General features: G+C 42.0%; 1 protein-coding gene across 1 annotated transcript in view; it reads right to left on the bottom strand.

The window, feature by feature from the left end:
- Window positions 1-13,133, bottom strand: part of syt7b (synaptotagmin VIIb) — a 103,763-nt gene extending 90,630 nt beyond the window's left edge. Inside the window, exon 1 of the mRNA XM_044030344.1 lies at window positions 12,653-13,133. Coding sequence (XP_043886279.1) covers window positions 12,653-12,686 — 34 coding nt within the window. The 5' untranslated portion in view covers window positions 12,687-13,133. The remainder of the gene's footprint in view (window positions 1-12,652) is intronic.
- Between the last annotated feature and the right edge of the window lie 928 nt (window positions 13,134-14,061).

Genomic DNA, 14,061 nt, shown 5'->3' on the forward strand with positions numbered 1-14,061 from the left:
ACATACATATGCATATGTATGTATGTATATATGTATACATATATGTATATATACATATATGTGTGTATATACACACACACACATATACATACATATATACATATACATACATATACACATGCATACATACATATACACACACATATACACATATATACACACACATATAAATATATACACACATATACACACATATATACATACACACAAATATATACATACATACATATATACATATATATACATACATACATACATACATACATATATACATACATACATACATATATATATACATACATACATATATACATATATACATACATACATATATACATATATACATACATACACATATATACATACATACACATATATATGTATATATATATACATATATATACACATATATATATAAAAAATAAGCCAACATTGGCCCTCACCGCTCTACTGTAGCCACTCCCCCGCTCACTCACACAGCACTGTGGGCTACCTGAGAAGTTAAGCGAGTGCAAGATGTGTGGGTGTTTATTAAAGACTCCCTGAATGCGGTGTGCCTGCATGACAATGAGTCAGCGGATTTTGCAACAACACGCCAACAAACACATGTCTGCAGTGGCCATTCAAAAACATGTAAAACATGATGTGCTGACACTAAACTGACACTTCGAATAGCCCGGCCTACGTCGGACAGTCTTTAGAATTTGAAGAAACAAACGACAAGGTCCCGGATTTAAGGACGTTTCCGAATCCCACGCATGCAGACAGAACAGCATCTTGCCACTCTAATTAACACTGACATCAAAGACATTTTAAAAGCCACTCATGCAGCCCATCTTTGACACTTTCACCCAATCTCACATGCATGTGATGTTGTACGCCTCTCACGCACAAAAATACAGTAAAAAAGGGGCACATATTGAATGGGTTCTGTACAAGAAACCTGAAAAGACAGACTGGAGAAGTGAAATCCAAATGTAACCCATTCTTGATTTGCCTGAAATAATTCACTGCCTATGCAACAGCCTGTCGTGTCTTTCTTCAGGAGCGAGGCTGAGTCACCTCTGTGCCCTCAGTGCCTCAGGAGGAGAATGCTGCTGCACATCCTTAGCTGCTGATCAATGGCCTTGACACGGACGTGTCGGCGGTACGGTGACCGAGTACTGACGGCAGCAGCAGAAATCATCCTCCTGCACTATGTATGCAAGACTCTGTGGTCTCCACAAAGGCAGGTTACCCCAGTAATGCAGACCAGGTGAAACTCGATTCCCTCTTGGCCGGACTCAGAACACAGTGAAACTGGCAGCTGGAGGTTGACGAGGGAAGCAGCTCAGATTTTCACACACACACACACACACACACTGTGGAGTGGGAATGATCGCGTCAGGCATTGTGATTCTGTCCAAAACAGCAACAAGGGGAGGTTTGACATTCTGCAGCTGGATGGGCCAAAGAGGACAAACAGTGGGGAAGGGACAACATAATTATTAGCTTTGTTCATTTGTGGATGTCACATGATAACTGGCAGTGGCCCTTCCAAATGTCTGTGCACACCACTGATAACTGCGTATTTTCCCATAATAAATGACAAACATTATACACCAATCTACAGCCATTTAAGTACAAGAGAGCTACGGAATGTTCTTATGACGACAATGTGCAAACACAAACGTGCAACATAAAGCTTGATCACATCTTCAAACGATGGGATTATTAGTTTTCTATAATTGTAATTGCAGGAATGTGTCACTGTTTTGCACGGTTTTCTAAACTCAAAGCTGCAGGAAAGAACTTTCCTACTCTGTCAGGCAAAACTATCAGACCAGACCGAGGGAACGGCACGGACCGGTGGGGACAAGACGCCTTTGAGCCTTCGGACTGCTGAATGACCTGGTTTTTGAGCAGTAACATTCACCTCTGGAACTTTCCGCTTCCTGTGTGCAGCAACAGAACACCCCTATGCAGAGTGGGAGTGGATATCAGCATTGCATGAACTAAAGTTTGGAATTGAACCGACATTTGTTTACGTTTAAAAGTCATGAACAATTCTACGTCTGTACGAAAAGGAGGCTGATTGACCCGACTGCTGATTGATTCATTGTGTGCAGGTATCTGCAAGTAATGAGTTGGTAAACAGACGCTGCACAGCTTACAAAATGTGCTTCTTCATCTCCATAATTAACCCAAGATTGAACAGAAACTGAATCTCTCGAATAAGAATGAACAAATTTAGCCTCGAAAAGTTTGGCCACTGGTCAAAAATACCTTCCACAGACAGTATTTGTCTTTCATTTTCGAAAAGTGCACATTTTTTAAAAATGTATGCATACTGAGCAACTCCAAGAACCAGCTGTGGTCAGTGCATGTCCACAAAAGTGAGACAGCAGCAGCAGCAGCAGCTGCAGCCAGGCTCATTCCTGCTCTATCCCTGGGTGATGCTAAGGTTTTGGATGTCTGATGTGCATCTGACAAAGTTAAAAACCTAATTAACTGTGAACTAAACATTTGTGCTACACTTAATAGTCCCCGAGAGCTTCTTAGCATTAGCTCATTTGATTATATTGCCTCTCCGCTACCTGTAATGAATAATTCACCAAGCAAACAGAGATGCTTTTGCTGGGAACTGATATCAAGAGCCCGGGATCAAACGAAGGCGCGGGCAATCGCGCAGACATCTGTGTTTGTTAGTATTCAAATGTGTTATCACGATGACATTTCAAACGATCCGGAGTGTGGATGAAGAGAGTTGATGCTATAGGCGCTGTGGCACAGGGAGAGAGCACTAAAAAGAAAGCAGAAACCCAACAAAAGAGCGGAGAGGAAATGAAGAGCTGTGGGTGTGACAGTGACAGCAACACAGTCTTCGAGATCACTGAAGCTCCTGCATCACGACTTTTTATTTTATTTTATTTTATTTAAGTCTAAGACTCTGTATCTTTGCGTGTACACGCTGACACTGTTCTCCGTCAGTCCTGTATTGGCAGGAAGATCCTGTCTGTGCACAGCTCAGTCTCACCATCTGTTCCTGGCTAGACTGCTGATATCTGTTCTTATTATATCCCGGTCGCCTCCCTCAGTCGAGGTGGGGCACTCACACACCGTATTTTATCTGGATTATTTCTTATTCAATAGAGCAAGCTATCAATCTCCCCATTTACACAAATATGTTTGGTTTTTTTTGTCCTAAAACAGAGAAAGGCGGCGTGCGCTCTTATTGCGACAGTGCTGCCTCTGGGCAGGATAACAAAACCACAAATAGCTCTCAGCCTTACTCATCCTGAGAACCTTTCAGACGCACACATGTTTGAGGTTTGGGGGCAGGAGGCTCCAAACAAGTCCAATTCCTACGTAAGTACCAAAATAAAGCGGTCCCCGCTCCAGTTTGTTGTTTCGGTTCACGTAGCGGCACAGAGATCAACATAAATGTTATTTTAAAAGGGGCCTGCAAGAATCCTGCCTTTATCCAAGAAGCCTCACTGTTCCGTCAGCTGCTAGACAAGCATGGTGTCTGCACTTCTGAAAAGGTTAAAGGAACTATTGGCAGCGCTTGCAAGTCACGTCTTTATTTCGGCACAAGTGACTCCTACTGGTCAGGGCACCTGTTCTGAGGATCTGGAGATGATAAAAGTCTCATCTGAGGTGTTTTTCACAGAAGGTAATGTCCTCCCAAGTAGAACAACAGCATCATTTTGTTCCAAGTGAGTGGCTCGGGGAAAAAAATAAATGTTTACATTCAAGTGACAAAGCCTCCGAGCAGCAGCAGATCCTTTCACACGCTGCAAGAAAAAGCTTGCCTGTGAATCAAGGCGGTCGCCACAGAGACAAGGTTCAGGGGGAGGACTAACGAGTATTCCAATTAAAAGGATTCCGGTGCAGTTTTACATGATATTAATTGTTATTTAGTTTAGTTTTGTTTGCTTTAAAACACTTGAATAAATTAAAATCAGCTCTCGCGTTGCCCAGCGACATTCCCACGTTGAACACGGGGAGTTTTCATGCTAAGACAGAGGGAGGCAACAGCAACATTGAGAAAGTAAAACAAACAACAGCGACGAGGGTTGGACTTTGACTGAAACACACAAGCACGCGCCCACGTTAAGTTTCAGGAGTAAATTCTGCTGCTCAAAAAAACCTGTCATTCAACAGCCGTCCAAGACGACTGCTGTGAAACAAGGAGGGGAAAGAAATTATACACAAATCCATCCCTCTGTCTCATCTAAGTCTGACCGGAAGGTCCAGTATGTAACATTTAGGAGTCTCTATTGGCAGAAATGTATTATAAAATCAATTAAATTATATTTGTCAAAGTGTAGAATTGCTTTAAAACAAAAAAGGGAGAATCATTTCATATGGACTTTCAGGAAGGGCCTTGTTTTTAAGAAGGCCGCCAGTCCAAGTGGACTAAAAACCAGTCTGTCTGTCTGTCTCAAACTTGACCGGTGTCTTGCCACGGGCACGAGTAAGTGCAGTGCCAAGTTTGGCGTTATTTGGATAAGTAATGCAAAAGTTATCGTTAAATATATCGCCCAAAGAAGCACACGTTGCCTTTCGCCGCTCTACTGTAGCCACGCCCCCTCTCACTCACACAGCACTGTGAGTGAGACAAGGTACAGGTCTCTCTGTACCCGTAGGGTTACAATCTGCATTAGACATCACTAGTTCTTACACGCTGGACCGTTATGCAGTGAAATATAATCTGTGGTTAAAAGTCAATGCAGAGTGTAAACTGTGTTATTGTGCATTTAACACCTGCCCAGTGTCAACACTGACCAATATCCTGCGTCCTGAAACAAACTCCGTCAATGTTTACTTGAATCCACCGCTGCTGTTGTCGTCTCAGAGGGGATCTCTCTCTAAATCCACAAACATCAATCAGTATCACAAAACCACACATTCAGCTCCCAGTTTCTGCCCTTTGTTCTTCCATCTTTGTCGTCTTCATTGTTTCTGTTCGCAGCGTGTGAACAGTGTTGCCTTGATAGTTCATAGAATAAAAACGGCAGAGTGTACTGTCTTTTGCTTCCCCCTCAAGAGTACTCACTATTCAGAAGTGTAGATACTCTGCACAGTGTCTCCCCCCCCCCACCACCCTTTCTTTCTCCTCCTCTTTGCCTCCGACTCCAATTATCTATTTTTGTATTTCTCCACCAACCCTCCTATATCTGCCACAGCTACAGTTCCATCCCACACTGCCGGTGCAGTGGTGGGCTACTATTCTTGATGCAACCTCATCCAGATTATTAAATCTCCCTCAGAAATCTGTGTCCTCCTCGTGTGCTGATCGATACTCGTGAGGCACAAAGTAAAAAACCCAGACGAGATGGAAACCGGGGTCAAGCGAGAGGAGAGACGAGGCATTAAGGCGAACGCAGAAAACAATTAGACTGCCGTCTTTATCGCAGACATGCTGCTGCAACGCGGTTATGTAAGAGCACGGGCTTGTGTCTAAACACACAGCACATCTAATATACACAGAAACACAACGCGCACACACACACACACACACTGCAACAGTGTGCTTTCCAGAACAGGTTCAGGATAGGGTCATAAACACATAAATGGTCAATATATGAATAAATCCTCTGAAAGAAACGGCATTTTAAATTTAATATTACACATTTTTTTGTTTAATTCATTTTTTTGATGAGTTGAAATTAGGGAGCGTCTCACAAGTGTTTTGTCAATTCACAACCTCTTTTCTTTTCGCTTGTGGCCATCAACAGGAAACAAGCAGCGTTCTGTCATCGCTAAAAGCCGATGTTTTTGCCGACCACTCTAATGGCCCTTTTCATACTGTGGTCCCAGCTCGCCACGGCACGGCACGGCACCACATCACACGGGGCACCACACGGCACGGCAGGGCACAGCACCACACCGGGCGGCACGGCACGGCACGGCACAAGTTGGTTTTCCATGTGACACACACGAACGAGTGACTTGTAAAGCCGTTGTTTTCAGTGTAACTGAATCATTAGAATCAGTTCATTAAAACTATTTCTTCAGTACTTCCAGACAGGACATGTTGGCAGTCGCAGGGACACGCAAAGTAAACCATTCACTCTCAAACTCGCACCACCTTTTGGACTGAGGAAAAACCGGAGAACCCAGAGAAAACCCAGAGAACATGCAAACTCCATGCAAAAAGGCCCGTGTTCCGAGCGGGTTGCAAACCCCCGGTCGTCTTGCTGCAGAGGCAAGAGTGCTGACCGCTACTCCCTGCATACACTTCCAGTTTGTTTATTGTCCTTCATTCAAATCTACTGCAGCATCTTTAGCTCTTTAACGTATAGGTCATTTCCTGTTGTCATCAATGAGTAAAGACTCTCCTTTTCGGGCCATAAAAAATTTAAATAAAAGCATCATGCTGTTGGATAAATCCAGTTCTTTTTCCACAGCACATTTATCTCATAGCAGTTAAGACTCCAACGACAGACTGTGTTTTAATCGTCAAACTTCTGCGTGTGAAGAGCGTAATGTATAATTTAACACGGAAAAGAAGCAACTGAGACAATGTCAATACTCCAGGATTAAGTTAATACGATTAAGCTTCCGCTTCTAATGATTTCTGGAGCGCTGTAATGATTTTGGTCATTTATTTACAAACACTAGAAAATGACGCCAGAAGAAGGAGAAGAAGTCGCTGAAGAGTTTTTGTCCGACAAAAAACACAAAAAAACACAAACGTGTCCCTCTCTGTGACACATTAGTGTCATTTTATTTGCTCCCTCCAGTCTGACTTTTCTATTGAGCCATCGTTTCTGATTTGATCTTCTATCATTCTCCTCTATGGTTGTAAATGTGTGTGCAGCTAAGTAGAACAGAGCAATATTTCCCCCCTTCATGGCCTCATCGTCTGCTCCCTTGAGTCTGTAAATCCAAGTGGCTTATACTTCCCTGCACAGCGAGTTAAACTGGGAATAAAAACACCTTTGTTTCAGAGACTCTTAATTATTGCTCTGTCTCCCCTGCACCTCGTCTCAAATTACTAAGAAGATTCCACCCTATTAGTTGTGAAGTGTAATATTAATTTAATGTTTCTTGCATGTGAATGCGACTAATATTGAGCAATTATTTCTGACAGCTCAAGAGGCGGATTAATGATGCTTCTCTATTCTCTCTAGGCCAACGTGACACCGTAGCGTGTACATCCAGGTTGTCCTGGAGCGATTTCAACAAAACTGCAGAAAGAGCCGGAGACGCGATCTACAAAACACACAAAAACATCCCGTCGATGGCACGTCGTGTATTCTGCTCTCCCAGCGTTTGGACTGGAGCAGTCGGATCAATAGTTGTCAGAATGAGCAGTTCACGGTGAGACTAGCGTCGCGTGATGGCATCAACATTTAAGCCCATTCACTGATATTGACAAGAATGAAGCCAACGATCCCTTTGTGATCTTTTGTGACGCTAAAATTAAATCTATTGTCAGACTGGAACGATCATAGATACACATTTAAACCATTACAAGCAGCCAATTGTTAGAAAACTTTTTTTTTTCTTCAGTCACACAGATCCACATCCTGGTGACGTTATACTTTCTGTGCCACTGTGGTCTGAGAGCTGGGCAATAAATCAAATCACTGGGAAATCAAGAAAAATCCAACAAAGAGCACCGAAGAACACTGATAATTCTTCATCTGCTTGCAACTTCTCCTGATCTGCATGTCTTTAGATTTTAAAGTTTAAAACCTCGAGTTAGCAGTTAAAACCCTTTAACACCGACACGTTTGCACAAGTGCACTTTCGCTAATCGGACAAATTCCAACAGTTTCTGAAAGCTGAGACGTTGCACGTTAGCGTCAACAAGAACACCTGTACAGACAGTAATTTCCATTTTTTTTGGCCTGTTTTTGCACATTGAGAGTGTTTTGTTCAATTGATTGTGTTTATACATTAGAACAGCACTTGAACTACATGCAACGGTGTCTTATATCCACTGGAACACTGATTCTATATACACTTCATAGTAAAAATGAAGTACGGACATTTGATTTATTTTGAAATCGGATTATCCAAAATAGTGTAAGAGATTAAACTTGTATGTACTTGTAACTTGAAACCACATATGTATATATATACACATATGTATGTATGTATAAATATATATATATATATATATATATATAAATATGTATATATGTATATACATATATATATACACACACACACATATATATATATACACACATATATATATACATATACACATATATACACATGTACATATATATGTATACATACACACACACGTATATGTATGTATATATATATATACACACACACACACATACGTATATACATATATGTATACATATACATACGTATATACATATATGTATACATATACATATGTATATATATATATATATATACACACATACACACACACACACACGTATATACAAATATATATGTATACATATACATATGTATATACACATACATATATACATACACGTACTTATATATGGTTAAAATGAACATGTCAAGCTTTATAAAAACTTGAAGGCTTAAAAAGTACTTTTGTACCCTATCTCAAGAATCACTGTTGTACTGTTCAAATTTCAAATTTAACATGTTCATGTACAACTGCATTGTTTTTCTTCTTCATTTTAAATTGTTAAAGAGTATAACTGCCAGATATTGGAAGTTATTCTGAAAAAAAAATGGGCAAAAGCACTGAGTTACAAGACATTATCTGGTCCTTTTATTGTTAAAATAAGCACCAAAAACCCTCTTCAGTCCCTGTAGCTTAGAAAGAAAAAAGAAATCTATTCCAATGTTTTTCTTTTTTTAATTTAGAGACCAAGGTGAGAACTAAAAGTGTTTTAAAAGCAATACCTTAAAACTCAACAGACCTGTGTTTGAAACATGTAAAGTTTTCCACAAACAATGGAACTATGTCGTTCTGTGTTTTAGTTTAAAGTAGGTCTACGGTGCTTTTTTTTTGGGGGTTCTTTGTTTAGTTCTTAAACTTCTTTTATATATCTTTATATAAAACTTGATGTCACCTTCATTTCATGGGTTAGGGTGACTCTTCTGATACCAGAGGTTGCAGGTCTGACAAAACAAAGTATACGTCCTGTCACCTTGCATTTCAGAAAGAAAATATGCAATGGACACTTATCATTATATATGGCACGCGAAAAAAAATACCTAATTGATTGGTTATGAAAGTAATCATTAGATGAAATCAATGATGATCATAGTCATTAGTCGCTGCTCCAGGCTGGTGCTCCCCTACTCTTGTTGTGACATGATAATGTTAGTCACTGGCCCCACCGTTAGTGTCTCACCAAAGAAAATACAGCGTGTGCACTGTGAGAGCCAGTTCATCGAAAAAAGAACAACCCTCCAGCAGCGACATGGAAGGGGTTTTTAAAGTACAGCGCTAAAAGCATCGATGTAAACACTGCTCAGGTTTATTTATGACTTTACATTTTCCACCACAAAGCTCAACGTGAGGCACAAAGTGGGAAGAGACTTTTCAACCAGCGGCTAAAACGTACACAAGGTGTGGAGACGCTTTAGATTCATTTACACTCAGAGCTTTTTGTGCGATTTACCTTAAAATGCACCGTCTCTGCACTTGTGCGTCATTAATCCTGGGTAATGCATAATGACACATAAAAGCTGGAGGTTGAGCTGTAAATTGTTCGGTAATGAATCCGAGTCACTGATCCGATGCATTCTGACGCAGCAGCCTTTAAGCCTAAAACCTTACATTAAAAACATTTAACACATATAACTTCACTGTTGGAGCAGATGGTCAGAGTTTCACATTAACAGCTGGATGGTGTGAATTACTAAATTATTTTAATGTGTTTATCGCTTTATACTTCTGATATGTACTTAATGTAACTTTGGCTTATAATGAATATCTACTGGCTCAGCTGTCTGTCTGTCTGTCTGTGAGCAGCATAACTTAACCCTTCAACACCTAAGCTTCAAAATGTCTGTCAGGACTTTTTTTTTTATTTGCTTATTTTATTCAAAAAAAAGGCCAAAAAATGTCCTGTGAGCATTTTTCCAGAATAACTTTCAATATCTGGCAGTTGTACTGCATGTTAAAGAAAAACAGAAAGTTTCATTTAAAAATATTGTACATGAACATGATTTTGTGTGTTTAAAAATGGCTTTGAGTTTGACTTCGCAGCTATCCGATATCACAAACTGTCGCATAATTATGGTAATGCCAACGTGTTGGTGTTAAAGGGTTCAAAAGTAAAGGACAGATTTTGATGGAGAGTTACGAGGATGAAGATTATAGCTCAAGATGGAAAAAGATAAGGTTTTTGGTGGTGATCGGGACACGGATCCAGATTCAGAATTGTTTTCATCTGAACTGAGCAGCTTTGGCAGATGTGTGCGCTCTCCGAGTGCTTTCTCTAGTTAATATTAGTAGTAATTGTATTCTTAGGTTTAGGAGCCATTTGGTTGTTTTAGTAATAGTAGTTTTTGCTACATTATACTATTGTCTTTGGTCACTTTTGGTTTGACATAGATGCTACTTTTATTTCACAGATGTTTATTATGCTTCAGTGGCAGTGGCTAACTTTGTTGCCACCAGTTCCAATCCCGGTTCGAGCGAGGGTCTCGCTGTGCCGAGTCTGCACGTTCCCCCCCCGTGTGGACGTGGGCTGTCTTGTCTCCAGGTACTCCAGCTCCCTCCCACAGTCCAGAACCACGCAGACTGGGGATTAGGGTTAATTGGAACTCTCTAAACTGACGTAGGCGTGATTGTGAGCGAGGAAGAGAGAAAGAGAGAGAGAGAGAATGGTTCTTCATCTCATATGTTTGCCCTCAGCTGGGATCGGCTCCAGCTCCCCCATGACCCTTATTTGGAAGATAAAGCGCGAGACAATGAGCGAGAGAGTATGTTTTGGTGTGGGCATGACGTGAGTTACATAAGTAGGATGACTGGTGAGGGACCAGAACGCACCTGGGTGGGCCTATAATTCTTTCCAGAGCGAGAGAGGGAGACATGATTTCTTTTGTTCACTTGCTTTTTGTATGATAACCTGGACTGAATATGAAGATTATTTTGCCTGGGTAAGTCACAGGCTCACGCCGCAGTAGTAGTATTCTGATTAAGTCGAGTCCGGGTTCGATTTGAACTTGTTTTTTCGACAAAAACGGCCACGACATTAGTAACATCAGTGTTTGCAGGTGCATCTCTTTTCACCGTGTTGTCACATTTCACCTTTTCATCTCTCGTCTTTTGATTTGCACAGTGCTCTCACACGTTCCCTCTCACCTTCAGGTGCACACACACACACACACACACCTGTCAAGTTATCATGCAATCACTTCTCGTTACATACTATGACTCATCTCTTGTCCCTGACAAATCCATGTCTTGGCAATGAGGACCGATGCAGTGTGTGTGTGCCACAGTGCAGGTCAGCACCCCCTCACCACCTGGGGAACTCCTCAGTGAAACTGCTTTACAGCTGCTAAAAACAAAGATATTAGTGTGGCCCATAAAGCTCAACAGCTGCACATAAAAGTAATATGAAGTGTATTCTCTCGACAGCCATATCAAATCATTATTATCAGCATGCTGCTCATTTGAGAGAGAAGAGGTGTTTATTTATAGAAAGATTTATCGTGCATACAATGTGTGTGAAACTGTCAATATCAATAATGATCACAACATATGTGACAATTAAAGACTGTTTTTTTGCTTCTTAGTTTGTAGTTTCAAAAGATAAAGAAGAAAGAAGATAAATAACGATATTGAGGGAAAATGACATGATATTTGAAGGTTAAGTCTTCTTGAACAATACATGCGACTTATTGGTAAATGTAATACCTGCAGGTCAAAGAGGGCAGACGTGCTCAACTCTACTACAGTGTGGGTGTGGTGGAACCAGGGGAAGTCCAACTTGGACTCATCACACTTGAGGAGAGGGTGTCTGCGTCATCTCGACAGACATCCAAGAGGCAGAATCTCCTCAAGCATCAGGTGTTTTATAGTCAGTGACCTCGACCTCAGTTCAAACAGATGAGAGAGGGGAAAAAAATATACCGTGCGTGGACGCTGGTGGGGGCAACAGATGCTATTTACTCCACCATTACTTATCCTGATGTAGGGGACTGGTGTCATTACACGCCGTCTGCTCGCCAATTCTCCCCCTCCGACCACAACGGAGGACACACACACACACACACACACACGTAATGTGTGCAAACACCTCGCAGCTGCACAAACCAGGCAGACATGCTGCTGCTGATGCTGCTGCTGCTGCTCACTGATGTAAAAACTCGACAGTGAATGACCTTGTGCGTTTCTGCTCAGGTCACCCTCGTGCAAAACCCCCGCGGGCGCGAACGTTCACAGTGAATCCTAATACAGAGTACAACAAGTGCACAAGTGTGACTGTGTCTCGCACGCACGCACGCACGCACACAGTCATTGCTATTGCCACCTTAGGTGTAAATGCAACACCTTCTCGGTGGTGAAAAAGCAGGCATGCAACAACGGAGCCAGTCACCATCTCATCAGCGACTTGATGATGAGGATGAGGAGGGTGATGAGGATGAGGAGGATGATGGTGACCCCCCCCCCAGCATTATAACTTGACATCATCAGCATCATGACACACTCAAGGGCATCCGTCCGATGGCTGCTGAAATCTTTTCCCCTCACCTTTGCTGTTGTCTTCTTCTCTGTTGAGATGCATGACTCTCTTTTTGTCCTCACAGAGCTCTCATCTAGGCTGTCTTCTTATTCTTCTTCCTTTTCTTTTCTTCTTGCAGTAAAGAGTTCTCGGGGTGAACTCTTTATTCCAGTTTTGGATTGGAGAGCCCTTGTTTTTGCTCCCCTCTTATTGTCTTGTTCTGCTGGCACGCATGGACGCGCCTGCACTTGTGCGTCCTCCTCCTCCTCCTCCTCCTTCTCCTCTTGTTGTGCTGGAGCAGGTAGTCTAGGTGATGTTGGGACTCTGCGTGGATATTGTCTCTCCAAGTCTCCTTTTTTTTCCCCCCTCTCTCTCAGACCGAGAGTCGCTCAAATAGATGGAGGCAGCTCAGGTTTAAAGGGAGGAGACGGCGCGTAGACGGGCGGGGTGACGTGAAGTAAGTCGGTAGGAGGTCGTCTACTCCCAGCTGAGGCACGGAATCTCAGCGCCGTTTGCCCATTTCACCAGCTGTTCCTCGTCCTATAAACATCACAACACACCGAGACATTTTGCCTCCACTTTCACTTGACGTGCAGCTCATGGCGCGCACTGGAGCAGAAACAACCCGGGATATTAACACACATATTTCGCATTTCTTGGCCATTATCGATCATATTTATGGCAGTCAGTTACCAGGCTTCTTGTAGCCGTGCTATTTCACAATATGTGTCATTTGTGATGGATTCTAATAATCACTGATATCTCATAGAGTGATGCAGAAGTCTGCTGCAGCTCTGTGAGAATAAAGAGCGCACGTGAAAACACAGGTGTAAAAAAAAACAAAAAAAAAAAAACATTGTTGATGTCTCAGTAAATCCTCATCATCAATGCTTTACCCACAGCTGGGATTTCACTGGAGTCAAAATTCAGTGGGATTCACGTGCGGCTGCTTTTACGCACAAGTTGTATCCTGCGTTTAAATTGTGGCTCGCGACACGAGCCGAGTCTCTGTCGAGCTTTTCATCACTGCCAGTGTCATGGACAGTCTGTGTGCTTTCATTACGACCATCGTGCCTTCACCGCCAATGGGCCTGTTCAGTGGATAATTTACTCACCATTCACGTTCGCCCGGAGCCACGCGCGTAAAATGGCTCACTGGCGGCCTCTAGTGTCGGATATGGGTCAGTGAGTCATGTGGTTGTGGATGAGATTCGACACTCTTCTTTTTTAATTGTTCTGGGTTTAAGATATTTAGTCAAATCTGATAATTGAGACAGAACGGAAGTATTGTAAAACATTTATGGAGTTATAATGTCATCATTTGGCATAGACCATCACATTTTCAAACTGTACAACCATTCAAGGAACAAATTGTTAATTCTAGAGGGGGGCCAGTGTACAGGAAAAAAAGTGGGGGAAAAAACAATATGAGCTTAAA

This window comes from Solea senegalensis, linkage group LG7 (assembly GCF_019176455.1).
Source record: "Solea senegalensis isolate Sse05_10M linkage group LG7, IFAPA_SoseM_1, whole genome shotgun sequence".
NCBI lineage: Eukaryota > Metazoa > Chordata > Actinopteri > Pleuronectiformes > Soleidae > Solea > Solea senegalensis.